Source organism: Eumetopias jubatus, unplaced genomic scaffold (genome assembly GCF_037043125.1).
Source record: "Eumetopias jubatus isolate StellerSeaLion01/CBP00866 unplaced genomic scaffold, mEumJub1_p1.0 scaffold_10, whole genome shotgun sequence".
Taxonomy (NCBI): domain Eukaryota; kingdom Metazoa; phylum Chordata; class Mammalia; order Carnivora; family Otariidae; genus Eumetopias; species Eumetopias jubatus.
The window spans coordinates 105,168,127-105,195,918 of NW_028274816.1; the positions used below are offsets into that span (position 1 = coordinate 105,168,127).

General features: G+C 42.4%; 1 protein-coding gene across 1 annotated transcript; it reads left to right on the forward strand.

Moving 5' to 3' along the window:
• Positions 1–27,397, forward strand: KPNB1 (karyopherin subunit beta 1). The gene is made up of 22 exons (XM_028089813.2): positions 1–136; positions 239–297; positions 2,458–2,640; positions 5,791–5,991; positions 6,902–7,054; positions 8,940–8,999; positions 9,588–9,677; positions 10,042–10,152; positions 10,947–11,048; positions 13,668–13,892; positions 14,862–15,053; positions 15,808–15,938; positions 17,447–17,594; positions 17,920–17,991; positions 19,267–19,411; positions 20,525–20,607; positions 21,205–21,312; positions 21,720–21,863; positions 21,973–22,078; positions 22,743–22,857; positions 23,432–23,593; positions 24,316–27,397. Coding segments are annotated over exons 1-22 (2,631 nt in total). The 5' UTR covers positions 1–96; the 3' UTR covers positions 24,317–27,397.
• The last annotated feature ends 395 nt before the right edge of the window (positions 27,398–27,792 follow it).

Sequence of the window (27,792 nt, forward strand, 5' to 3'; positions counted from 1 at the left end):
CTTCCCACCCGACCCCCAACCCCCATCCCCAGTTAGAGCCGCCTCCCGAGAAGCCGGACCGTCGTCTTAGGAGGAGTCCCCGCCACCACCTCCGCCATGGAGCTGATCACCATCCTCGAGAAGACCGTGTCTCCCGGTAGGACGCGGGGGCCGGGGGTCGGGCTGAGGTGACCGGGTGGGGGAAGGGGAAACCCTGGCCCCTCTGACCCTGTCCCCTTCCCACTTTCCTTCCCCCCAGATCGGCTGGAACTGGAAGCGGCGCAGAAGTTCTTGGAGCGTGCGGCCGTGGAAAACCTGGTGCGTGCCACCCCGCCGTCCCCCATCCCGCCGTCCACCCATCCCCTGCGTGCGGGCCTTCCCGCCCTCCCGGAGGCCCAGGCCTCGGGAACCCACCCCGCCCCATCCCGTCCCCCTCCTCCCCCACCCCGGTCCAACCTAACCCCGCCATCGGGAAGCCGGTGGGTGTGTCCCGCCCCGGGCCCCGGCAGCTGGCCAATGGCGCGGCGCGCCGGGGTGACTGCCGCCCAATCGCCGCGCGGCCTGAGGGCGGCGGTGCAGCGGGAGGGAGAAAGAGGGAGGGAAGGGAAGTTAGGTTGCGCGGCGCTGCGTGTTCAGCAAGGGTGGGGGTGGGGGAGCCGGGCCTAGGGGCCATGTGGAAGCTCTGAGCCCAGCTGCCCGCCCTGATCTGACGGGGGCCGGCTTCTCCTTCCTGTCCCGTGGCCCCTTTTATTCTCTCCATCTACTTCCCAGAGTCTACCCTTTCCTATGCCCCTTGGTACTGTGCTCGTGGCCAGGCCTGGCACCCGAATACCTCCTAACCCACTCCGGCAATATTTCTCCCTTTACTCCTTGGGTATTCCTCTATGGGTTATTTATTTTTTGGTGGGGTTGATTGGGGCTTTTTTGCTTTGTTTTGTTTTTACTTCGATGGGTAGAGACTGAATTTGTACCCATACAACAGGCTGAGGCTCATCCTTGATCAGGCCTGTTCCCAGATGAAATCACAGAGGAAAGTTCCTCATTTTCATATTTTCATATTTAAGGGGTGCAGAAAAAATGAAGAGAAGTCCACTAGACTGGACCTCTGTATAAAAATGTGGGATGGATTGCTTGAAACAGCCTGTGTGCCAGTAACGTTTGTCTTTGATGTCCTTCTTATTGCGGGGGATGGGGAACAGATGGAAGGGTGGATGATACTTGACGTCTTTTAAAGGTAATAGGTAATAAGCCTAGATAACATTGTAACCCAACATGTTCCTTTGTAATCCAGGCGAAATACAAGCAAAAAAGTGACAAGACTTATTTTATACAAACTGCCTTAAATGACTTTTATTGTGCTCTTATGTGCTAGCTTTTCCTATTTTTTATTCTTAACTTTCCATAGAAAGGATTGTTTTTCTACTAGTATAGATCAATACTTCCATGTGGGGTATATTCCTGTTTCTGCCTCTGCTTATTTACAAGAAGCCTTTTATCCTATTCCTAACATTTTTTCTTTCTGATATTCCTAACATTCCTTAGTGGTACATAATTTAAAAACTTTTAAGATTTATCTTCTCCTGTGATTACAGGATTTGGTATCTGCTCTTGATTTTTCCTGTTAACTTCCATTTGGACAGAGCTTTCTGCAGGGAAGAGGAGTGTATCTTAAAATTTTTAAACAGGGAGTAGTTTTGGGGACCTGTGCATTATGAAAGGTTGAGTAAGGTTTTCAGAAACACACTATGTTCAGTGGACAGCTCAAGTCCAAAATGTAGGAGCCTTTAGTGTGTTAACCGTTGACTGTTAAACGTAAAATCTTTTTGCTTGGCAAATTTGCCTTGGCATTTTTATCTTTTCACTTTTTCCGTGTTTCTAAATATCAAATTTATAACTAAGTCTTTTTTCATTGTTCTCTTGTTGAACACGTAAAGCTAAAACAGAGGACTAGCCTCCTAAATCTCTGTTTCAGGTTTGTAAGTATTTACCTCTGTTATGCAAGATTACCTGCCTGCATGAGATTAAAAGCCTGAATATTATTCTTTTTGGACTAAGATACTTTAAATTTAGGGAAACAATTTTACATTCTACCCTGTCTTCACATATTCATTCATTTAACAAATATTTATTGTGAGGCATTGTTAAATAGAAGAATCCTCTGACTAGTAGATTGTCAAGCTTCCTTTATTTCTGGGAGATCTAATGTGAAGATTTGAGCACTAAGAATGATGGTGATAGGAAAATCTGTACCTCCTTGTTAAGTAAGTGCTGAGGATGCATGAGAAGAGGGATGACTTACTTGTGTACCATGTAACATTTTTATAAGAGCCTTGAAGTAGATACTGTAGCATATTCCGAGATGTTATGATATGTTCTAAAAAACTTAGGTTTCCCCCAATGTTTTGGTGCTCCGTAAGCTATCCTCAGTTGGTAAAATTCCCAAGAGAGTTTTCATTCACAACTGCCTCCTCTTAATAGCCCACGTTCCTTGTGGAACTGTCCAGAGTGCTGGCAAATCCAGGAAACAGTCAGGTTGCCAGAGTCGCAGCTGGTCTACAAATCAAGAACTCTTTGACATCTAAAGATCCAGATATCAAGGCACAATATCAGCAGAGGTGGCTTGCAATTGATGCTAATGCTCGACGGGAAGTCAAGAATTACGTAAGTAACTTTATCTCCTTTTGGTCATGTTAGCCTCTGGGAATAAGGAACCTCATCCTCCACCCACCCACCCTATCCTCTCCTCCTGGACCCCCTACAAGAAACATCTTGGTCAGGGTTTTTGTCATTTACATGGGCTAGAACTGACAGTGTGATAGGTTTCTGAGACTTAAGCTTCACTTGAAGATAAAAATTGTATTTGATTTAAATTTTCTTTCTCAGCTTAGCTTTTCTGTACTATCCTGTCATTTCCCATTAATGAATGCATTGGAATTCTTTTCAGAAACTGAAGGTAAACTGTAGCAGTTTAGGGAACTTTAACTGGATGCCAGAATTTGTAGAATCTGTGGTGAATTGGCATAGTATACAAATTGGTGGTTCCCAAACTTGAACTCTGAGAATCACTTAGGGAATTTGCTAACAATAATATATTTCCAAGCTCCCTCCAGAGATTCTATTTTGTTGGAGTGAGGCTCAGGAATATTTTTAGATATTTCTGTCTTTCTAAGTGAGTTTTTTCATTGTCACCTCCTCTAGTTGAACTTGTGCTGTAGATAATTTTCACTCTTTGGTGGTTTAGGCTTGGTACTATGTGGAGTTCAAAGGGGAACTAAATAATCTCTCGGGCCTTTTAAGCCCAAAGAGTTTGTGAAATAAGAATGTGAAGTTAATGGTGCTTTTATCTACTTAGCGAATTATGAAAAACTTTGTTTAGAAACATCTGGCTCTTAATCAGGGCGTTTAAAGAGTGGACTGCTGAGTTTTGAGGAAAATTGAATGTCCCTTGCTCTGCATCATGCAGGTCTTATGACTTGGTTGTTGAGTTAAAATCCGTAATTCTAGCCGCAGCAAAAGATACTCAGAATATATGGACAGGTGTCTTCCCCGTTCCCCAGTTAATGAGGTTCTTTAGTGGTCTGTCTTATGTGGATAAGGCACAGAAAATGGTAAGTCAGGCGCTTGGTATCTGAGGGGAAATTGGTGGGGGGGTGTTCCTAATCGTGTACTTGCACATGTCATCATATTTGTTATTTCCTGGTTCGAGGTATCAGTGTTAGGTAAATTTGTGCGCCTTAAGGCAACAACATTTCTTTCAAGTTATATACCCCTTCTCTTTCTAGTCTTTCATGAAAGTACTCATGACTGGGAACTAGGTTATGAAAGCCAACTTATTTTGAATCTTCTTTGGAATATGTAGAGCTATTTCTATCCACATTGGGTCTGCTTATGTAATAACATTTTAATCTTCCTTTCAGTAATTTGGTACAATTGAAGTTTATTCCATCAGTCACTGGACATCTCGGTGCTTGTAGTGCCCATTCAGTTTCTCATCTTGCTCGAATCATGCGATAGTAAATGAGATGAGAAATGATTGGAACTGTGATGGACTTTTTTGGCATATCAGTCTTAATACTTTTTTAAAATTTGGACAAGACTTTGTATATGTGTTGTTGAACTCTTCTGCATGAAAGAAAGTTAATCATGGCCTTTTTCCCCTTTTCATAGCACCTCTGGTAATGAATACTTTCTTAGTGTTGATGGTTATTTCTTTTTTTGAAATGTGGGTCTTGGACACAGTAGAGGGTTACTCCTTTATTCTTCTTCTTTCTGATAATTGACAATTATCATTACGGTTATCCCCTAGTTTTTAAAAAAAAAAAAACCTTTCTGTACTTGAGTTGTACCTTTGTGGTCTTTAAATCACCTCAAATAATATTTAACTAGGGGTCTTCCAGAAGCCATTTAAAGGAGGAAAGATAAAGGTACAGTGGGAGTCGGTGCTCTCCACATCTGTACCAGGAGATGGTGTGGTATAGTGTAAAGGCACCCTGAACTGGAACTCTTCGTCAGACTTGGGTTAATACCTGTTCAACTCCTGCTGTTTTAGACCGGTCATCTCATCCCTGCCTCTCCACACCCTGTCTTTGACATACAGTTTTTCTTAAAGTCCATTCTAGCTGTGGTAGCTCTAGAGAGCAAAACCTTCATTTAGAATCAGAACAGTTTGTTACTGGGCAGAGCTTTGGCAGTGGGGGTGGGATGATATACAGTATGGGGGAAAGATGGGGAGTTCATTATTATTAGCTACAAAGCAGGATACTAAGTGACCTGACCCAGTCAGCAGAGCTGGCCTGAATATCTGGCAGCTATGCTTTGTCCTGTGTTCATGCCAGGAACAGTTCACTGTTTGCCTTTTGAGTGGACTGGTGATTCTTAGTGAGTTCATTGACTAGATTAGCTGATCGTGGTAATAATTAACCGTAGGCCAGTTGTGGCTTCATCCTCTATCTGTACTTGTGCCCTTACCCTTTACATAAATCCTGGTGTGATTATCATTTCAAACAAGACCTGTTTAATGATAAGCTGATCTCATTTTAATTGGCAGATCTAACTAGTTCTTGGTATCTGTTGATGGTGGAGAGAAGAGGTCTCTGATTCTTGGGTAAACAGAACAACTCCTTCCAGATTGGAAGTTAAGTAAAGATTCATTCTTAGGTGTTGGTAACATCAGTAACTTTGTATCTGCATCTAGTGAGGTTCTCTGACCAAGGCCTTTTATGAAAGTCACCCCAGGTGTTAAATTGTCATTGACTATAGGGAAGGAGGCTTGTCGCACATTTCATGAGTTGGAAGATCTCTTCCTTGGATTAGGCTAGACCATGATGTACTGTGAATCAGACCCATTTGAATGCCCAGAGTTAGCCTCATTCTAAAGTTCCACATTTTCTGTCCATAAAAGGCTGTGAGCATCCTTCCATTGCACATCTAACAAGGAGCCTAGAAGGTGAATTTTGTCCTCTCCTTTGCCTTCTAACATTGTCTTCCTTCTGACTGTCACTTTCTTACCTTGCATTGAACATTGACGTGAGATGTGTGGCTTTGGAGAAGTCCTTTTGGAAGCAGGGAGTAGTTGGTTTCATTTTCTAGGCTCTGGGGCAATGTTGATTGTGCTGGTGCTCGTAGTGAGGCTGGTGGTTTCATTTTTGTTTTGACAGCTAACTAAATTGTATATGCTTGTTTCTACTTTTTTGTATTGCAGAAAATTCAGACTGATGTAAGAGGTGTGGTGGTAGGCAAAATGTGTTCAAATAGTATTAGAAATTGATATCTTTCGTCTTGTTTTGTGTGTGTGTGTGTGTGTGCGTGCAGGTTTTGCAGACTTTGGGCACAGAAACTTACCGGCCTAGTTCTGCCTCACAATGTGTGGCTGGTATTGCTTGTGCAGAGATCCCAGTGAACCAGTGGCCAGAACTCATTCCTCAGCTGGTGGCCAATGTCACAAACCCCAACAGCACAGAGCACATGAAAGAGTCGACATTGGAAGCTATCGGTTACATTTGCCAAGATATAGTAAGTACTGCCCCCTGTACCTAACTTAACACAGCTCTGATTCCCTCTAGTTGAGACATGCGTAGTATTAGGATTGTTCTTACACGATGGAGAAAACCAAGCTACTACAGAGTGTTTTGCAAGTAGGACTGCTTTATTTAATCTAGACTTCCATATTTGGATAGCTAACTTATCCTCACATTGCTAATCATGCCCTAAAGTAAAGAGAGTTGAGAATCCCAAGCTCAGAGTAGAAATCTGTAGGCTTGGAGAGGTACAGATTTTAGACTTGAGGATATGCTCTGTTGTGGAGCATCCCTGACCTGGATCCCTTTCTCATGATCCTCAGGATGCTGTGTTACTTTTCATTTACTATTTCACAGAAACACTTTGCCAGCTCTTGCAGTAGTTGGCTTAGCCACCGGAGGCACAGCTGTTTGTGAGATGCAGCCCTCCTGGGACTGTGGCTGCTGCTGAGGTTACCATCCTTGGTGTCTGTTTCCACATACAGACTTTTGATGAAGCAAGGAAGTCCACACTTGACCTGGACTTAGACTCCCTAGGTGTTGTGCCTGGGCGTTGATCCTTGGCCCTCAGAAGCTTTACTTCGGTTGATACAGATGGCCTGGAAAAAACACCAGACTGCCATTTCCCTTTGCACAGAAGGGGGAAGAAAAAGCCAGCATTACCTCATGCCCAGAGTCATTATGCTAAGAAATCAGATGAAGTTGATGAATTTAACTTGTTTTGGTTCAGTTTTGGACTGGTAGGCCCTGCGATATTTTGCAGGTGGTTTGTCCCTAAATGGAAATGTGTGGAAAAAGATCAGAGAAAGTCATGATACTCACTCGAGTGGATTTCACAGTTAAAAGGACTGCTGATTAGTCATGAGCTCATTATTTTACTCACTGCACTTCTCTGCTTGTTTCAGGACCCAGAGCAGCTACAGGACAAATCCAATGAGATTCTGACTGCCATAATCCAGGGGATGAGGAAAGAAGAGCCCAGTAATAATGTGAAGCTGGCGGCTACAAATGCACTCCTGAACTCATTGGAGTTCACCAAAGCAAACTTTGACAAAGAGGTGAGTCTCTTGACAAAAAGGTGTAGTAGGTTCACAAGGTAAGAAGTAAGAGTTAAATGAAAGGTTTTTTTTTAAGTTTGTGGTCTAGAAAGTACCATCTTGTTTTTAGGTGCACTCATTTCCATTCTAGTTGAGATTTGTGTTGTTTGAGAAATGGCCATGGAGTAGGTGTGTTTGCTTTTGGGAGGCTTTGGGGTAAAATGTGATTTGAAGTGCTTAGGTTTCTCCTTTTATAGAGCAAAGTGTGGGTATGCTCTGGGATTTTAAAAAACATGGAAGTTGGGGTACCCGGATGTCTCAGTCATTTGAGCCTCTGACTCTTGGTTTCCGCTCAGGTCATGATCTCAGGGTCCTGAGATCGAGCCCCACGGCTGGCTCCGTGCTCAGCAGTGAGTGTACTTGAGATTCTCTCTCTCTGTCCCTCTCCCCACTCACGCACCCACACGTTCTGTCTCTCTCAAGTAAATAAAATCTTAAAAAACACAGAAGGTTGTAGAGCTTACTTTAAAGAAACAAAACTGGCGGCTGCCTGGCTTAGTCGGTGGTGCATCTGATTCTTGATCTCGGGGTCTTGAATTTTGAGCCCTGTGTTGGGCATAGAGTTTAATTTAAAAAAATTATATAAGTTGAGCTAGTTCATAACTCCTTGGAAGGTGCTTTTGAAAATTAATAATTAAGTTTATCTTGCCTGGAAATATTTCCCCCTATTATTTAAGTTGTGTAAAAATACGCAATAACATAAAATTTACCATTTTAAGCATTTTTAAGTGTACAGTTCAATAGTGTTAAGTTACAGTCATGTTATTTTACAGCCAGTCACCAGAACTTTTTCATTTTGCAAAACTGAAAGTGTATGCATTGAACAACTCCCCATTTTCCCCTTCCAAGTGGCAACCGCTTTTTTTACTTTCTGTTTCTATGATTTTGATTACACCAGATACCTTATTTAAGTGGAATCAATCATACAGTATTTGATTTGTCTTTTATGACTGGCTTATTTCATTTAGCATAATGTCTTGGGTTCATACATGTTGTAGCCTGTGTCAGAATTTCCTTTTTCAGGCTGAATAATAGTCTGTTGTATGTATAGACCACATTTTGTTTATCCATTTTTCTGTCTGTGGACTTTTGGGTTGCTTCCTTTCATCTTCTGACTATTGTGAATAATGCTGCTATGAACATAGGTGTACAAATAGGTTTTTGAGGCCCTGCTTTCAGTTCTTTTAGATCTGTACTCAGAAGCGGAATCACTGGATTATATGGTCTGCAAGTATTTTTGTGTATTTGTTTGTTGACACTTGAGCTGTGCTTTTTGCCATTTCTTGGTCTTACTGTGGACAAAGTAGGGAGGTCTAAGAAGCCAAAGCAAATTGCAATTCTAATTGCTTAGAAAACAGACTTTTTCCTTATAGATTTCAGAAGACTTAGGATAGTAGCAAATAACTATATTGCTCTGTTCTCCTGTATCTTCCTGTGTTTGATGGGGATTTTCCACCTCCCAGAAAACAAATTTGTCTTTGAAGTAAATTTTAAATATAAAGAAATGGGTTTTCCTAACGTAGGTTTTTTGTTTGTTTACCATTTTTATTTAAACCCGTGACCTACATTTTCCTATTTACTTCCTCGGAGTCTTGTTAGTGAAGGTCATTTTGGGGATTAAAAGATTAGGGACCTCTTTAGAGGGCAGGTCATATAGCAGACACTGGGGGCAAACTCTGGATAGCCTTCGTGGTGCCATTACTGTGTCAGGGGAAAGCTGTTTGATTGGTTCAGGGTTATGGGGGGTCCCTGAGGGGAGTACAGGGTTTTCCCTGAAGAGATAGTCTAGCAATCTCCATATATATGGTTGGTAGTCTTATTCTCTTGATCTTTGTTCTTCCTGCAGTCCGAAAGGCACTTTATTATGCAGGTGGTCTGTGAAGCCACACAGTGTCCGGATACAAGGGTGAGTGTGAGCTCCGATGAAAAATCTGTCTTCCATCTTTCCTGGGAAATGCCATCTCCAGCATAGTGGTTTGAAATGTTGGGAATCGGGTGACTTCAGAAATAAGGTTTGGCTAATACCATTCTTAATAAAAGAGGGAAAAACAGTATTTGGAAAGTTAACATATAATGGAAGTTGCCATCCTCTTAAAAGGTTTAAGGAAGAAATGGTTTTTGATCACCCTTGCTACTTAATTGCTCTAAGTTATACAAGTGACTGTTTTTCATTGTAGCCATTGAAACAGCTTTGCTATTGCTATAACCTAAACTGTGACCCTTGAAATAGGTGGGAGTAACATCCAGTCTGAGTGGCATTCCTGAGTTTAGTCCTCTGTAGGTTCCACAGGTGCCTTTAAAGGGGGAAAAAAAAAAGAAAAATAATAAGGATGGTGAAAAAAATTAAAGGAAGAGACTTATTTTGGGGAAATGTTGACATTACCCAAATGTACCTCCGTTGACCCTTTTAGATTACTGACCCATTTATGTGACTTAACCTTTGTCAGACTACGTTGTTAAACTAAATAGCAAACTGATCTTTTCTTTGTAAAAGGTACGAGTGGCTGCCTTACAGAATCTGGTAAAGATAATGTCCTTGTATTATCAGTACATGGAGACGTATATGGGTCCCGCTCTTTTTGCTGTAAGTGTTTCTGTTTATGTACGTGAGCATGCAGCTAGTTGCAAAATTCATCATTCTTGCTGTTTTGTCACTTCTGTCATTTTTTTACTTAATATTATGAAATCAAGGAAATTCCTTGAGTTTGAGTATTATGTTTAAGCCATCAGTAATGTGCCAGGAAGACTTGTACTGTCTTTGTGCTGGGAAAGAATATATTTTCAAAGGTTTATTTCCTATTTCTACCTTTCATTTCAGACCCATCTTTCATAAATCTGCATTTTTGACACTTCCAATATTTGTGGTTAGAAGTCGGGGGGATGTCGAACTTGAACCAGCACTTACTTGGGGTCTGGGATGTCTTTTTTTTTTTTTTTCCCCTCTTAAGATCACGATTGAAGCAATGAAAAGTGACATTGATGAGGTGGCTCTACAAGGGATAGAATTCTGGTCCAATGTGTGTGATGAGGAAATGGACTTGGCCATTGAGGCTTCCGAGGTGAGCCTGGGAGAGTCGGTGCGGCGAGAGAGTTGTTTCTCTGACAAAGCTCCTTTGTGGGCATTAGTCTCCTCTGGGAACGCTTTATTCTGACTGGGCTTAGAGGGCATCTCCATTTGTAGAGATTTTGCTTTCTCCACTAGCCAGAGCCCCTCAGGAGGGAGACAGACCCGTAATGAGGCATTTCATGCTTTATGGATCACTCACTCACACATGATTTATTATAAATGTTGATATTAGTACCATGAACACAAGGGGGCAGCAGGCAGTCACAGTTTAACAAGGTGACGTCCAATGCTGAATTATTTCCTTTTGGAAGTCCTAATGAAAGCATGGGATGCATAACTGACAGCTTACTAACTCTGGTGAAGAAATTCGATAGACACAAAGGGGCTAGTTCTGCACTTGCAATCTCTGAACTCAAGCTTTGTTTCCAGCCTTAAACTGTCCTGCACGCTTTAAGAAACACGATTTTATTTTTGGCATCATTACATAAACTTAGTACACCTCTCGATCCAAAGGTTAGTTAGATGACAGCTTGTTAATACGAATTGAGCTTGTGAAAAAGAAAGGTAGTTCTTAAGGTTGCCTTGGTCTTTTAAGGTAGATTATGTGTATGGCCTAAAAGAATCCCATTGAAGTAGACCAAAGAAATGAGCGCCTCCAAAAGATCACAGTAGATGATACATTTGCTCTGTGTATTTCTGTTCAAACCCCTGGGCAGCTCTCATTGTATGCCTCTAGTATCAGGCTGTTTGCTGCTGTGCAGAATTTGCTTTTATGTTTCTCCTCAGGCAGCAGAACAAGGACGACCCCCTGAGCACACCAGCAAGTTTTATGCCAAGGGAGCACTACAGTACCTGGTTCCGATCCTCACACAGACGCTAACTAAACAGGTGAGTAACCTCGCAAATCGAGCCGGTTAAGCTGTGAGACATTGTTGAGGGTTAGTTTACTGTGGAATAGTTTCCATGAAGGAACTCGGCAACTCTTTAGCTGGTTGCTGTTTGGTTATAGATGACTGGGAACAGCCGGACTGGATCTCTTAAGATCCTCTAGGCTCTGAGTTGTTGGTGAAGGAGAGTTGAACATTTCAGCCTCGATTGTGCACAGGCTACACATAGAGGTTCCTGAGTGCTTTATTTGTCCGTAGTGCAGGAGACACACGCTGCTTAAGTGGCAGTAAAGAAATGTTGAGAAGAGGGATGTGCTAATCTTAGGCCACTCAAATATCTGCTAATATTTGAATTATTTTCATGGGTTCACAGTATATATATACATTTAAAATGCTGATGAAGGGTGCCTGAGTGGCTCAGTTGGTTGGGCTTCTGCCTTCGGTTCAGGCCATCAAGCCCCACATAGGGCTCCCTGCTTGGCGGGGAACCTGCTTCTCCCACTCCCCCTCTGCTTGTGCTCTCTTTCTCTCTCTCTGTCAAATAAAGTTTAAAAATCTTAATAAAATGAAGTAAAATGCTGATGAGGTTGGATTAGAATTATTCTGGGGTCACCTGGGTGGCTCAGTCCATTAAGTGTCCCTACTCTTGATTTTGGCTCAGGTCATGATCTCAGGGTGGTGAGATCATTAAGCCCCACGTTGGGCTCCATGTTTGGTGTGGAGCCTGCTTGAGATTCTCCCTTTCCCTCTCCCTCTGCACCACCCCCCCCAGCACACACTCTGTTTTTCTCTCTCTTTAAAAAAAAAAATTTAGGGGCACCTGGGTGGCTCAGTTGTTAAGCGTCTGCCTTCAGCTCAGGTCATGATCCCAGGGTCCTGGGATCAAGTCCCACATCCAGCTCCTTAGCGGGAAGCCTGCTTCTCCCTCTCCCTCTGCTGCTCCCCCTGCCTGTGCTCTCCTGCTCTCTGTCAAATAACTCAATAAAATCTTTAAAAGAAAAAAACAACACAAAATTAATCTGATCATTCATGATTATTAATATCAATTAAGATTCAGGACAAAATAAAAGCAAGAGTTCACGAAGATGTGGGTCTAATGGGTAAATACAGAAATCCTTTTTTTTTTTTTTTTTTTTAGATTTTCGGGGCTCCTGGGTGGCTCATTCGGTTAAGTATCTGCCTTCAGCTCAGGTCATGATCCCAGGGTTCTGGGATCGAGCCCTACATTGGGCCTCCCGCTAGGAGGCCTGCTTGTGTTCCTGCTCTGGATATCTCTCTCTTTGTCACATAAATAAATATTTATTTATTTATTTATTACCCAGGACCCTGGGATCATGACCTCAGCTGAAGGCAGATGCTTAACCGACTGAGCCACCCAGGCGCCCTAGAAATTCTAAGAAGTATATGTTGGTTGTCATTGTCCTCTTTTGAGTTTAGGCATCACAGTTTTCCTTGGTATGGTGTTTGGAAAGATTCTTTCTGTCCCTCTTCTCCTTTGATGCATATGAAGTATTCTCAGAGAGACGGCAGTGCTCTGAGGAAACATTGCTGTCACTTTGAGCATTGCACAATTTTCCTGTACACAGGAAGGTCATTTGTGTTTAGGAAAGTACATGACTCTTTCAACATATAACAGTCTCAGAAGAGAAGTAGAGATGTATTTGGTTTGAAATGGCCTGGGTGTTCTCTGAAATTTTCATCTCTTTGTTCAGTTTTACAGTTACTTTTTTGTGTCTTTTGACCTTAGTGTCTTCACTTCTGTATATTTTTGTTGTGCTTTTCATATTTGGGAACAAATCATTCTTTAGGTATGTAATATTCTGAAGCTGCATAAGGTAGCCTACCTTAAATTACTGTGTGGTGTGAATAGTCACAATAAGGGAGATAAACCTTGAATTCTCCTTTCAGGGGAGATCTGAATGAAATCTTTTTTAACATTTCATCGAACTATAATTAGTATCACACCAGAAGCCACCTCATGCCTTCTTCCTAGTCATTCATTGTCTCCCCTTTACTGCCAGAGATTAGTTTTGATTGATTTTGGCACTTCACATAACCAGAATCATACAGCATATACTGTTGTTCTTCTTTTTGCTCTTTATCTGTTTGAGTTTCATCCTTGTTGAGTGTAGTGGAGGTTGGCCCATCTCGTATAGTACTAAGTAGGACTTCCCTTTATCTGCATCTTATTTAACAAAGGCTATGTGTGATGAATCTTTGTGGAAGAAATTAAAATAATAAAGGTTTTATATTTTATTTACATCTCCCAAACTTAAGTTCCAATGACATTTGGGAGTAGTCAGGAGACCTTTTGAGTTAGTAATTCTGGGTGTTTTTTTTTTTTTTTTTTTTTTTTAAGATTTTATTTATTTATTTGACAGAGAGACAGCGAGAGAGAGAACACAAGCAGGGGGAGTGGGAGAAGGAGAAGCAGGCCTCTCGCGGAGCAGGGAGCCCGATGCGGGGCTCGATCCCAGGACCCTGGGATCATGACCTGAGCCGAAGGCAGACGCTTAACGACTGAGCCACCCAGGCGCTCTGGGTGGGTTTTTTTTTTTTTTTTTTTGAGTTAAAGTGATTCTTCAACAAAAACTTAACTAGTGCTACACTCTCTGGTCAGGACGAGAATGACGACGACGATGACTGGAACCCCTGCAAAGCGGCAGGTGTGTGCCTCATGCTCCTGGCCACCTGCTGTGAAGATGACATCGTCCCACACGTCCTCCCCTTCATTAAAGAACACATCAAGAACCCTGACTGGCGGTACCGGGATGCGGCAGTAATGGCTTTTGGCTGTATCTTGGAAGGACCAGAGCCCAATCAGCTCAAACCACTAGTTATCCAGGTGAAGCTGAGGGAGTTTTGGGGTGGAAAGTGGGATATTTATTGTTTGAACTTTTTCCTTGAAAGTGTGCCCTTATTTTAAAAACAAAACTACATAGTCATCCCAAAAGGTTATTCTGGATTGTTGTTTGCTGTCAGTGAAGGAAGGATAAAATGTATTTCTTAACTTTTTTTTTTTTTAACAAAAGTCATGACTTGGAAAAATGTGGAAAAGGCTAAAAAGAAGTCACCTTTAATCCCACTGCCCAGGGTTACACATTCTTAACTCTTAGTATTTATTTGTGTGGCGTTCTTCTGTGTGTGTATATGTAGGTGGAACAGGATGGAGTTCTTACTGGGCGGTAGTCTTAGAACTTGTTTTTTCATTTCCTGCTGTATCATAAACCTTCCTATAATTTTTTAGTGATGTGATGATTCTATCCTTAGGACAAAATGGTACCTATTGTAATGAAAAGTCTTGTGGAAATACTGTGTTTATTTTACTATTATAAGTGATACAAGGGTCCGTTGTAATTGAGTTCAGCGCATATGGAACTCAGCCTTTCAGAATGTAGCCAGATGCCATCACAGCCGCATCTAGATGCATCACCTGAGTGATTCAGTAAAAGGCTGGTGGAAGCATTCATACTAGACTTTTAATAACACCCTATGCTGGGATTTGGTGAAGAGAAGACTATTTCACTTTTCACTTTAATTTTATTATAATGATGGATAGGTGACAGATGTGTCTTTTATAAAATGACAAACTATCCTGATGCTGTGGGTTAAAACCCAACCATCACGGGGCACCTGGCTGGCTCAGTTGGGAGAGTGTGCGACTCTTGTTCTAGGGATCATGAGTTCAAACCCCACGTTGGGTGTAGAGATTATTTAAATAAAACTTGAAAAAAATCCCAACATCAGTATTTTCTCTTCATCAACATGAATTTTAATTTTTGTTTTGCTCTGCTAATAACTGCTGTATTTGCAGGCTATGCCCACCCTAATAGAACTAATGAAAGACCCCAGTGTAGTTGTTCGAGATACAACTGCATGGACTGTGGGCCGAATTTGTGAACTGCTCCCTGAAGCTGCCATCAATGATGTCTACTTGACTCCCCTGCTGCAGTGTCTGATCGAGGGCCTCAGTGCTGAGCCCAGAGTGGCTTCCAATGTGTGCTGGGTAAGGCTTTCTTCCTACTGAGATCTGGAGCAGCGCTGAGCCATTCGCAAGGAGGTAGGAGGTGTGGGAGAGAAATGGGTCTCCCTCACTGGAAGGCCTATTTTGAATAGCATCTCCTTCCTAATTTCTTCAATTAAAATGTGGGGGATGCCAATTGCATGAGCCAGTGGGAGCTGTTGACTCATGGTGACTGGTTCCCAAACCATTTAGAATAGTCATGCTAACCCAGTGGGAAAACTACCTGGACCTGGTTTTCTCTCTCAGTTGCTTGGGGACAAGAAATTTTGATTAAGGTAGAGCGTTGCTGCTACAAAAAGTACCATTGCTGAGAAGGGGGCAAAAGAAGGGAAGGTAGGCGGCCCAAGTGCTGAGTCAGTACAGGCTGAAGGTAGTTCATCAGGGCCCTTTGGGGGTATGGGGGAGGAAGTTGAGATAGGAAGGAGTGGGGCTAAAAGCCTTTTTGTAAGTGGAAAAAGAAGTAGTGGGAGGTGTTTGTGGTAGATGAAAGTACTCTGCTGCTGAGAGAGTTTGGGGTGGGACAAACAATATAAATAAACAAATATTTTAATTTTAAGGATGTCTGTAAAGAGATTGTTTGAGATGACCTTGACAGAAAAAGTTGAGGATTCACTAGCATTGATTTATTCTTAGATCAATTGGAAAGGAACACTGCTCATGGTATGTTAAGGAAAAATGAGGTTATCCTGGGGTAGGGTTCTTTTCAGCACTAATATTAACTCTGTCTGGACTTAAGGCTTTCTCCAGTCTGGCTGAAGCTGCTTATGAAGCTGCAGATGTGGCTGATGATCAGGAAGAACCAGCTACCTATTGCTTATCTTCTTCTTTTGAACTCATAGTTCAGAAGCTCCTGGAGACCACAGACAGGTGACTGATACTACACAGAAATGGGTGGTGTCTTTGCATCCAAGTCCTTTTGCCCTGGATGAGGGGCATCTAGCCTAATCATAGGAACGTAGTAACAGGAAACATTAAAAGAATCGTATAGTAGATGATTTAAGTAAGAGAAGGCACCTGGCAGCTCAGTTATTAGAGCATGCAACTCTTGATCTTGGGGTTCTGAGTTGAAGCCCCACATTGGGCTTAGAGATTACTTTTAAATAAAAACAGAGAGAAGAAAATACATGCTGTGTCTGTCTTAGAATGTTCAGGTTACAAGTAAAGTCAGAAGATAGTCTCATATAAAGAGGTATTGATCTGGGGCACCTGGGTGGCTCAGTTGGTTGAGTGGTTGAGTGTCCCAACTCTTGATTTCGGCTCAGGTCATGATCTTGGTTGTGGGACTGAGCCCTGCATGGGACTACACGCTGAGTGTGGAGCCTGCTTCGGTTTCTCTCTTCCCTCCACTCTCCTCTTTTAAAATTTTATTCACTTATTTGAGAGAGAGAGAGGAGGGGGGAGGAGAGGGAGAAGCAGGCTCCGTGCTGAGCAAGGAGCCCAATGTGGGGCTCGATCGCAGGACCCCAGGATCACGACCTGAGTGGAAGGCAGATGTTAACTGACTGAGCCACCCAGGCGCCCCCCCCCCTTAAAAAAAGGAATTGATCTGGAGAGGTCCCTTCATTTTGCAATATCTACAGTTAACAGGAATATTTGATTATCATATAAGGGAAATAAATAGTAGCTCTCATCCTGAATTTAGTTGCCATGCCAGGTCATTAATCACTATTTCTGATAATAGATGAAGAACTTGGCATAAAATACAATTGTTTCATAGATGAGTTTTTGAAAATTATTTTAAGGTTTTTTTTAAGTCATTTCTACACCCAGTGTGAGGCTCGAACTCAGCCCCGAGATCAGGAGTCACATGCTCTGCCAACTGAGTCAGCCAGGCACCCCTGAAATGTAGTTTCAGAGGGTTATAAGTCGGGACGAACTTTAATTATTTTGGTTTTATGTGAGCTATACCGAAAGCCATGCTCAAAAGAAACCATGAGGAAGGAGGCTAGGTATAAACTCTTCCATGCTTAACTTGTTCCATCTCTGCTTCTCTGACCAAGATCAGGTATGATAACCATCTCTCACAGAGAAGTGAAGAAAATTGAGCTGTCTTCCTCCTAGCTCTGTAGGTGACCCTGTCAGTTGCACACATGGGTCTCAGCATTTTAAACTAGTTTTTTCCCTATAATTTTAGCCCATTTCTGTAAGAGCCATTCTAAAGTGTAACCAGTCTGGAGACCCATATAACGAACACAGCCATTGGCTTAGCAGTTGAAACTTTGGTTCCTGGTTGTATTGTGTTGCCAAACTCAAACCACGTTCACAACCATATTGGTTTCTGGATTCCTTAGTTTCCGTGAGACAAGGTCTACGTTGTAACAACTCTCTTCTTTCTCGGGTAAGACTTTCAGATTGCTGTTGTGTGTTCCTTACAGACCTGATGGACACCAGAACAACCTGAGGAGTTCTGCATATGAATCTCTGATGGAAATTGTGAAAAATAGTGCCAAGGATTGTTACCCTGCCGTTCAGAAAACTACTCTGGTTATCATGGAACGACTGCAGCAGGTGCTCCAGATGGAGGTGAGGCCGGGCTGGCACGGCGGGACGGGGCCATGTCCTCTCTAAGTGGTGTTCACGTTTACGTGGAGGTGTGTTTTTCTCAGAAAGGTAGAATGCTTATACAAAAACTGTTTTCACTTAAAATTTGCATTGTTCATTCCAGTTTACTTATTATACTTATATCAAAATATATACTTATTAAGTTTTTTGTTTGTTTCCTGCATTAGCGTCAGTAAAGATTATTTAATGGTTCTGGCAAACCCAGCAAAAACAGAAGCATTGAGGGAGTGTAGAGCTCTTTTAGAAGGTGTTTATTCAGAATATGATGGTGTTCTTTTCCTTGCAGTCACATATCCAGAGCACATCCGATAGGATCCAGTTCAATGACCTTCAGTCATTGCTCTGCGCAACTCTTCAGGTACAATGGCGCTTTATTACTTACCAGTTCCGATGCTGACCAGAAACTCTTCTCGAAAGGCTTTCATCTGTGATTGGATGGGGGAGCGATTTTCTATTTTCCTTTCTTCTGTCTCTGTAAAAAGAATTTGTTTTTTGCACAGAGTCGGGAAGGAGACTATTGGGTTGGAGGTAGTCCTCCCGGCTGTATGGCGATTTTGTGCTGGCAGCTTCTAGTCTTTGGGTTTTATTGGGTTGTCCCAATGTAGCCCAGTCAGATTTGGTTCCCAGCTGTGATTCACTTGGCTAAAAATAGAGCCTTGAGTTTCTACCATCATCTTGTGAAACAACAGTTCCTATTGGAAGCTTTATTATAATTCAAATCATTTATTGTACCACTTGTTTAGAGTAGACTTTTTTGAGGGGAGACTGGGAAGATTAAAATCACTCCTCATTCATGACTGGACTCCTGAAGTGACTGAGGTGCTATTCCCTATTTTACCAGAAATAGGAAAACCCTAGAACTTGTCTAAGGCTTAGGTGGGTACTAGGTTTTAGTATTGAGTGATGCTAACTAGGTCATGTTTCCTGTGAACTCCCTTCTCTTTCTTACCCAAACTTAAAAAAGCCCGTCTGCTTTTCTAAAATCTTGATTGTTAAGGTCTTTTCTTAGTCATCAAATACAGGAATGATCTGGTAGCATTAGTTGGAACAAATTAAAGGGTAAGAGGGAGGTTTGAGGAATATTGAATTAGAATTCAGGTTGGCTTTATTTTATCAGAACTATTTCTTGGGGCGCCTGGGTGGCTCAGTTGTTAGGCGTCTGCCTTCGGCTCAGGTCATCATCCCAGGGTTCTGGGATCGATCCCCACATCGGGCTCCCTGCTTGGTGGGAGGCCTGCTTCTCCCTCTCCCACTCCCCTGCTTGTGTTCCCTCTTTGGCTGTCTCTTTCTCTGTCAAATAAATAAAATTTTTTAAAAAGTTTAAAAATTAAAAAAAAAAAAACTATTTCTTGACCATCATCAGTAAATAAGGTATCATCGGAAGGATTGCTTCCGACTTTCTGTACTGTGGAAGATCATCTCATGTTTGTTCTGAGTTGGGAAACAGAAGGGATATTAAAATGCGTGTTTTGTTGCAGATGATTTACACCGTCAAAGCTTTTGAGCCCAAAAAGTGTGTTTGGACTTTCCAAAAAAAGCCATGGGGCTCAATTGATTTTTTAAAAAGGTATATATAGTGTTCTGATGGGCGGGTTTGGAATCAACAGATCCTGAACTCTTTTTCATTTCGCAGAACGTTCTCCGAAAAGTGCAACATCAAGATGCTTTGCAGATCTCTGATGTGGTCATGGCCTCCCTGTTAAGGATGTTCCAAAGCACAGCTGGGTCTGGGGGTGTGCAAGAGGATGCCCTAATGGCAGTTAGCACACTGGTGGAAGGTCAGTGAGCCAAAATTGGGCAGGGAATGTCTTTAGGATGCAAGAGTTTCAATAGCCACGGGGAATTTTTGACCACAGAAAGCATAGTCCTGTCTTCTCATTTATTGGGGCATGACTTGAGTGCAAAGTTGGATTGAGTGTAAGTCAAATTTGTGCATAAGTGCCTTGCCACTCTCCTTGAAATGAATGGGGAGCCAGCAGCCGCTGAGATCGGCAGGTTCCTTTTTTCCCCTGAAAGTGTACTGACTTTCTTGGTGTTTGGCTCCTTCCAAGGAGCAAGGATAGGTTTCCATTTTCTTTTCTGGCACTTGGTACCTCCTAGTTTGGGTTGTAATGCTTTGGACTCTAGGTTGACACATTGTAGTGCTCAGAATAGGATGGAGTGAAACATGGAGAGTTCTAGGAATTAATTAGTTTTCTGGTTGTATTATATGTCGGACTATACAAAATTGCTTTGAGGAAGCCATGTCTGCTTAAGACTCTTTTGAAGGGCCATTAAAAGTGCGTTAAAGAGCACTTAAGAAACCTGGAATGCTTCTTCGGGGTTGGCCTGTATGGTGTATACACTGACCAAGGCTGCTACCTAAGGACCATTCCTGAGGACCAGACCTATTTCTAGCATCAGGAGGTTCACTTTGGCCCCTGGAGTGGCTAATTCAGAAAGAAGCACAGTCTGCTTTCTCTGGCTAGCTTATAAAATAAGTCCTTGACGGATTTGCCCTGGGATGGACCCTGTTTTAAAGCTGGCCACCAGAGAAGACATGTTATAATCAGATGAAGAGGTGGCCAAGACGCAGTATCGTTAGCTCATCCAATCAAAATTAACCCTTGAAAAAAAACCATTGGTTTGTTGGTTTGTGTTAGCCAAAGTGAAATCCCACTCTGTGGAGATTTGCCATTATCTTCAGGGCATAAGAGTTAGGCCCTTCCAGCACTTAAGGTAAGGAATTGGCTTGTCTGAGACAACCTCACTGTTTTTGTGATAGAATCAGTAATTAACCCACACTCCACCCAACCAGTTGATTGGAGTGAAGACATTTTGGCAGAGCTGGCGTGGTCATTTTCGCTCCCTTCTGTGATATCCTGTGGTGCTAACAGTTTGTTTCTCTACAGTGTTGGGTGGTGAATTCCTAAAGTACATGGAGGCCTTTAAACCCTTCCTGGGCATTGGATTGAAAAATTATGCTGAATACCAGGTAAACTTTGCTTTTCAAAAGAATACATTTGTATTCTCATTTATCCCTGATAACTACCTCATGGTGCAAAGTCCAGGTAGTCTCTGTATTGTCCGCAGGTGTGGAACTAGAAGTAGTCGGTGAAAAAACCAGGATAGTAGATGCCCCAGCATAGCACCCTGAGAGCAGGGCTTTTTCTTTTTCTATTTCTTAACCACCGTGCTCTTGCCACCATTATTTCCAGTGAATATTGTCATTTCCGTCCTTTGTTAATGATATCTTGGAGAGCGTTAGCTCTTTTCCTGCCGTATGGGTTGTTAAAACGAACTAATCTCAGGGCGCCTGGGTGGCTCAGTCAGTTAAGTGTTGGAGTCTTGATCTCAGCTCAGGTCTTGCTCTCAGGGTTGTAAGTTCAAGCCCTGCATTGGGTTCCACACTGCGCATGGAGCCTACTTAAAAAAAAAACAAACCAAAACCAAACTAATCTCAGAGAGGGAGGATGTTTTCTTCTTCAACTCTAGGCTCGAGTGATAAAGGACCAGTGGCTAAATAAAAATAATGCCTTATCCTGTAGGTGGCCTTTTCTGTTTGGAAGATCATTTTCTTAATTCATTGCAGGTTTGTTTGGCAGCTGTGGGCTTAGTGGGAGATTTATGCCGTGCTCTGCAGTCCAACATCTTACCTTTCTGTGATGAGGTGATGCAGCTCCTACTGGAGAACCTGGGGGTGAGTGTCTGCACACACAGTCTAATTTACTAGTGTTTGAAGAAATCTGGAAAGATGCTTAAAAATTAAGTGAGGGAGCTGTCAGTTGCCAGAATGTTGGCTGTAGGCTCATGAAGAAGGGGATTGTTCATTTTCACAAGATGATTCTATAAAGTAAGGTCATAAAGTTAATTAAAGGAAGGTGTGCTCAATACATGAAACGGGGGGCAGGGAGGCCAGTAAAGTGTTATGTGTAATCCCTCTGTCCAGAGAGAGAGCCACTATTAATTTTTGTGTATGCCCTTAAGGTCTGTGCAAAGCGTATTAGTAACCGTTTATTATAAATAACGTTTCTCTAATCTTTGGACAGAATATTTTGGCTTTTATTAATTTGCTCTTCTACCTCTTTTTTTTTTTTTCCTGGTCAGAATGAAAATGTCCACAGGTCTGTGAAGCCACAGATTCTGTCAGTGTTTGGTGATATTGCCCTTGCTATCGGTGGAGAGTTTAAAAAATATCTAGAGGTTGTCTTGAATACTCTTCAGCAGGCCTCCCAAGCCCAGGTGGACAAGGTAAGCTTCAAGCTGTCTTAAGTCCAGCCCTGATTGGATGAGTGGGACTTCTGACAATCATACAACTAAAGGCTCTTGGTGTGATGGAAATTCTGTTTGTCTCTTACAGTCAGACTATGACATGGTGGATTATCTGAATGAGCTACGAGAAGGCTGCTTGGAGGCCTATACCGGAATTGTCCAGGGATTGAAGGGAGACCAGGAGAACGTGCACCGTTGAGTATAAAACCCAGTGGACTTAGTTCAGAGTTCATGTAGCCAGATGGGCTGTGTCTTTGGTTCTGTAGCTTGTGAACTAGCACCTATTGCTTAAAGGAAGTGGAGAAGGAACAGTACCCTCAAGAGAGTAGCTTTGGAAGAAAATACAGTCTTTCCCATTCTCTCCTCCCCCCCCCCGCCCCGCTTTGTCTTGAACATTGTAAGGGATAGGATCCAGCAAGGCTGTTGGTGCCAGTCATATCTGCACCAGCCCTGAGCGGCAGTTGTTGAGCACATAGGCACCACACATAATACACCTCCGGTGCAGTTGAATTAAAGGATTGGGAAATCACATTTTCTCTTTCACCTGATGTTTCTATTATTGGTTGGGGAAATATTTGTCTTTCACCTCTTTTGATATCATGGGCTTAGAGGGAGGGTTCCATTTGTTCCTTCTCTATGATTTCTGCTAGTAATAAAAGGAATGAATATCTGCTGCTTCTGTTGGTGTAAAGAATGACCTCTTAATTTGAGGAAGAATAGTCCAGTATAACTATATGCAACTAATTCTCCAGCCTGAAACACCTGCCTGATGGGGGGGGTAGTGTATTTGGAAATTTTGAAATGGGTGGTCCTGCCAAAGGTGGGACAGCTTCATCAGACCTTCTGTTTCTGTTATAGCGGATGTCATGCTGGTACAACCCAGAGTAGAATTTATTCTGTCTTTCATTGACCACATTGCTGGAGATGAGGATCATACAGACGGAGTAGTAGCTTGTGCTGCTGGACTGATAGGGTAGGTTAAATCCTATTTCCAACAGCTGAATAGAATTTCTCTTGGAAAATGAGAAGACCTGTGGTAAAGAAATTTGAGGGTAGCCTGGATGGTAATTACCCACTTCTTTGATGTAGATATTTCTTTAATAGAACCCCAGGTGTCCTGTTTATAGTTCTCACAGATGATCATTCATTCCAGAACTTAGCTCTAGTCTCATTCCAGACCCTCCAAATTTCTAATTTCTCTTTGCTGAACTCTGTGGAGTTCTCAGAGGTACAGCATCAGATCTGTGTCCATCCTATATTGAGGTCGGTCAACAGATTGCCTCTGTTTAGGCTCTATGGAAAGTTTGAGGCATCATTAGAAGAACCATGAATTAGGTGTGGAACTCAGAGTAAGTCATCCTGATTCTTTAGACCTCAGTTTTTACATCTGTTTAGGGAAGGTGCTGAATGTATCCCTAAAATTTCTTTTAGCTTTAAAAAGTAGGTGAATTCTAAGAGACCCACAACTAACTTAGAACTCACTGGCTGAAAACAGGTTAGCGGGATGAGGTTGGGAGCTCATTCTCAGGTGTGTTTATTTTGCACAGGGACTTGTGTACAGCATTTGGGAAGGATGTACTGAAATTAGTAGAAGCTAGGCCAATGATCCATGAACTGTTAACGGAAGGACGGAGATCGAAGACTAACAAAGCAAAAACCCTTGCTACATGGGCAACAAAAGAACTGAGGAAACTGAAGAACCAAGCTTGGTAAGAGCTTGTCTCCACTGCCCTCTTTCTTTCTCGGGGAGGAGGCACAGTTTCTTCAGACTGTTCTAACAAGGGCTGCCTTTCTCTTGGTATCTTGTTTTGTACCCTTTCCCATATAAGTGCTTTTGAGCCAAGCCTTTGTTCCTCAGGATTGTACTGATGGAAGGGTCGGGCATCCTCAGTCTTTCCTTGAGCAAAATGTTTGATTACTTGTGGTGATGAAGAACAGAACTTATGTAACTAGAATTCAGTGAAGTCCCCAAATGATTTTTGGGCCCTAATAAAGTTACCGGTAATGGCATTTTCCCAGAATTCTCTTTTCTACTTTCTATTCCCTTCCTCCTGCTCTTTACTTTTTTTTACCGCAGTGCTTTTAGACATTGTGTGGCTCTACAGAAGACAGCCACAGTCAAGGGTTGTCTGACCCCTGCTTTCAAATGTAGTTTTAATTTATTTTCCTCTCACATGCTCGTCATCTTACTCCAAAGAGCTCAGTAAAACTGGCTCTTTTGAGATTTATCTTTGTAGTGTCCCTGCCACCCTCTAATGTAGGTGCTAATGAGAAAAGGCAGTTGGCGCATAGGAAAACAAAAATAGTCCTCGAAAAGTTGACAGATTCATTTCGGGTTTATGAGCACTTAATTGTGGGAATCAGAGAGGCGTTTGGCTCTCCTGGCTATCTGTGATCTCAAAGTTGACCTGTTTTCCATCTGTGTTTTTAGATCTGTTACCATTGGGATGATAACCTGAGACCCCCACTGGAAATCTCCAATCTTGTGAAAAACCCGGAAGTGAGGAGTGTGCACGGATGCTGAATGTTTGGGAATGAGAGGATGAGTGAGTGAGGCTTGAAAACACACCACACTGAACATCCTGCCGCAGCCACTGGCCGCCGACAGCAGCGCTGTTAGTGAGCTAAGTAAGCACTGGCTTCGTAGAAAACCGTAACGTCGGCCATCTCGGAAAAGAGAAAAACGATGGATTTACTTGCTTAGAAAAAAAAAAGAAAGTTATCTCTTCCCAGGAGAGGCTAGAACTAGCTTTTCTGTCTTTTGGCCGGTGCCAAGTGGAGTGACTGGTTTGGGAGAGGAGGAGGGACTGGGTTCAGCTGTGGTGCTTTGTTGTAAAAGGCAGCCTGGCCTTTGCTACTGATAAGAGAGATGGAGCCTGGGTCTCAAGCCCACCTTTGGTGTACCTTTGCCACACGGTACTGTTTGCGTGCCGGCTAAAAGGAGGGTGAGGGATTCTTTACAGTCTGAGAATGAGTGTGTGTGAGTGAGGCGGTATCCACATTCTCAACTTCAAGTCATTGCAGTTTCTTTTTCCCAGAAAAAAAGGGGTTAGATGTTGCATTTCATAAAACTAACCGAAGTTCTGTCTACTGATGCAGCACAAGAGATGTGTAAAAAAAAAAAAAAAAAAAAAAAAAAAAAAAAGGAAAGACGCTCTTTAGGTTTTGTTTTTTGTTTTCTTTTTTTGTTTTGTTTTTAATTATCTTCTAGGGAAAACACTGACGAATGGTCAGAGCTCCCGTATCCTGATCTTTTCATCAAGGCGCCTTTCCTAAATAATATGGTTCAACTGTGAATGTAGAAGTGGGGGGGAGGGGGGAGAAAAAGAAAACTCTGGAGTTAGAGGATCTAGAACAAATTCAGATACAGTTGTTACAAATAAAGGACGCAAACTTCAAAAACAAAAGAAAGCCACAGCCCAAACAAACCAAAATTTTAGATGCTCAGAATTGGCAGCACAAAAGAAAAGTTCTCTCCTGATATGTATCGTGGTGGTCTGAACACCCCCAGAAAATTGTGCCAAAGAGTTTAGAAAACAAATACACAATAAAAGTACACACATGCACACACACCTGCACACACAGCAAACTTCAGGTAACTATTTTGGATTGCAAACGAGGATAAATTTAATGTTCAAACAATCTGATAAAATAACCATTTGGAAACTGCTTGGCCTTCTGTTCTCTTTTATTTGATTGACTACAATGCGGTATTGGTCTCTTGCTGCACTTCAACTAACAAAACGCAAAAAAACAAAAGTATATATATATATATACACACACACACTAGAACTCTTGTGATGAAAATGGCACTTGGAAAGGGTTTTATTTTTCCACTGAAGGTGAAGATTAATAAAATGGTGTCAAACATTCCCCTGGTCACACACACTAATATTTTTTTGGAAGTGTGATGTGTTATGAGAACCGTAAATCAGACTAAGTTATTTTCCCTTTTACAAGGGAACAGGGCACCCAGAATTTTGGTTTTAGAATCTTTCAGCAATAAGGAGGGATGTCGGTGAGCTTTGATCCCCTTTTGGTTTTGCAGTTATTAGGAGCTTTTGCTGGCATTTTGAATATGCTGCTTTCAAAAACCCCAAGGAAGATTTTTAATTGCTTCCTGGTATTTGGAGGATTAAAACACAAGACCTTAAATTCCCACTTTCATTTCCATTCTAGCAAAAAATGTGGGCTTACGTTTTTTCTCTTTGCCATTTTCCCTTCCCTGTCTAAGCCTTCCATTCATAAGTGGGATTGGCTCAGTTTTGCTCATCCATATGGCAGCATCTCTAATAGCTCTTGTACAGGGTATCAGATATTGTGCCTTTTGGTGCCAGGTTCAAAGTCAAGTGCCGATCTATGAACCAGTGTACAAAAAAAAAAAACAGGTGTTTGAAGGAAAGACTCCATGTGAATTAAGAGTTTGCACCACCTCCTAAGCCCTACTAAGAAGAGACCTGACCCTCTAATGCCTTGTTTAAATTCTAGTTGTTTCTTGAAGGAGAGGATGATACACTAACCATTCCTGATAGGTAGGGGTTGGTCAGGGCTTAGGGAGGGTGCAGGAATATTGGGGAGAAAAAAAATCTGATCATTCCTCAGTGCTACCCGTTTCTGTCCTGTGTGGGCTGCTTAGCTAGACAGCAGGAGAATAAAGTACACCAAGAACCATAATGGAAACAAAACCTTCCGTGTGTTTTGTCGTGTTTTGTTCCAGGGAAGCAGTTGACAAGTGCTGTTACTAATGCTTTCTCCCAGATCCATTCAGTGATGGAGGCGGAAAGTGGGCTGGTCGGACTGTGGTCTTGGTGCCTTGCAGGCGTTCTACACTGGTTATGCATTTAATTCTCTCTCCCAGTTACCTTTGGCTAGTGGGCTTTCCAGAGTCTGGGTATTTGTCTTTAATTGTACCACCCAAGGCAACTGGATGCAAAATGCATTCTGTCCACTCACTGGGCCTTCCCCACCCTAGTCTTGGCACATTCCTTCAAGAACGTAGTTACCGTCCGCTTGGGAAGAGGTCAGTGCAGATGCGAGGAAAAGGGGCATCGGACTAGGCTTTGGTCTACCACAAGTGGCAGCTGCCTGTATCAATTACAATTACACTTCGTGATTTCGCTTTTCATTTTCCCGGTTCCCCTCAGCTCCCCTCCTTTGAAATGTTGAAATTTTGATTGTCAGAGGCAACTGTAATACTGTCTTAGGGACTTGTGGAGAAAGGGAGGGGGATTGCTCAGTGTAGTATTTTCACTTTCAGAACCAAGTAATCCAGTCACTCTGATATTTAAGAAGTGTGTTAGTCCGACTTTTAAGAGAAATCTCAACTCCATCAGCTTTTGATAGCATCTTGGTTTTGAAACTTCAGTCTGTAATTGGCATTCAGAATGCCCTTGGCATGCCAGTCTGTGATGGCATTAAAGACCTGTTAAAACACTTGAGCCCAACTTTATTAACCAAAACTGATACCACCACCTTTATCTTCTAAATAAAGTCCGCTTTATTTTTATTTTCAACATTTTGCCGCTTCATTTTTGGTTCCACATGGTGTCACCTTGGAGGTGAAATGAATGGTTTGAAAGGAGCTGGAGTGTGCGGTGCTGGTGTGCGTGTGCACTGGGAAAGGAAGGAGGACACGTCGGTCTGGAAAACGGACTCCACACGGTGTGACGGGAAATGAATGAGCGGCTGGCCTCCAGTGCGGTCGTGTGCAAGCTGTGGGGAGGCGGCTTCTGCTCCGAGTGCTTCTGGAACTGCTGGAGATCGTCTTCTGTCTCGTGCATAGTTTTCAGGCTGATCTGGTTTGTTTAATGGCTCATCCAAGATTGGCTTTTTACGTAGCTTGCAGTGTGTATTTAATTTCTACTTCCACTTTTTTTCACCCAGAAATTTGTAGCAGAGAGAACACTAA

What these genes read in the sequence shown, in the direction of transcription:
- KPNB1 (XM_028089813.2), top strand. Translation starts at nt 97, where the DNA reads ATGGAGCTGATCACCATCCTCGAGAAGACCGTGTCTCCCG. An exon ending in GACGGGAAGTCAAGAATTAC is followed by an intron (nt 2,641 to 5,790) that starts GTAAGTAACTTT and finishes GTGTGCGTGCAG; the next exon opens with GTTTTGCAGACTTTGGGCAC. An exon ending in TGTGCTGCTGGACTGATAGG is followed by an intron (nt 22,858 to 23,431) that starts GTAGGTTAAATC and finishes TATTTTGCACAG; the next exon opens with GGACTTGTGTACAGCATTTG.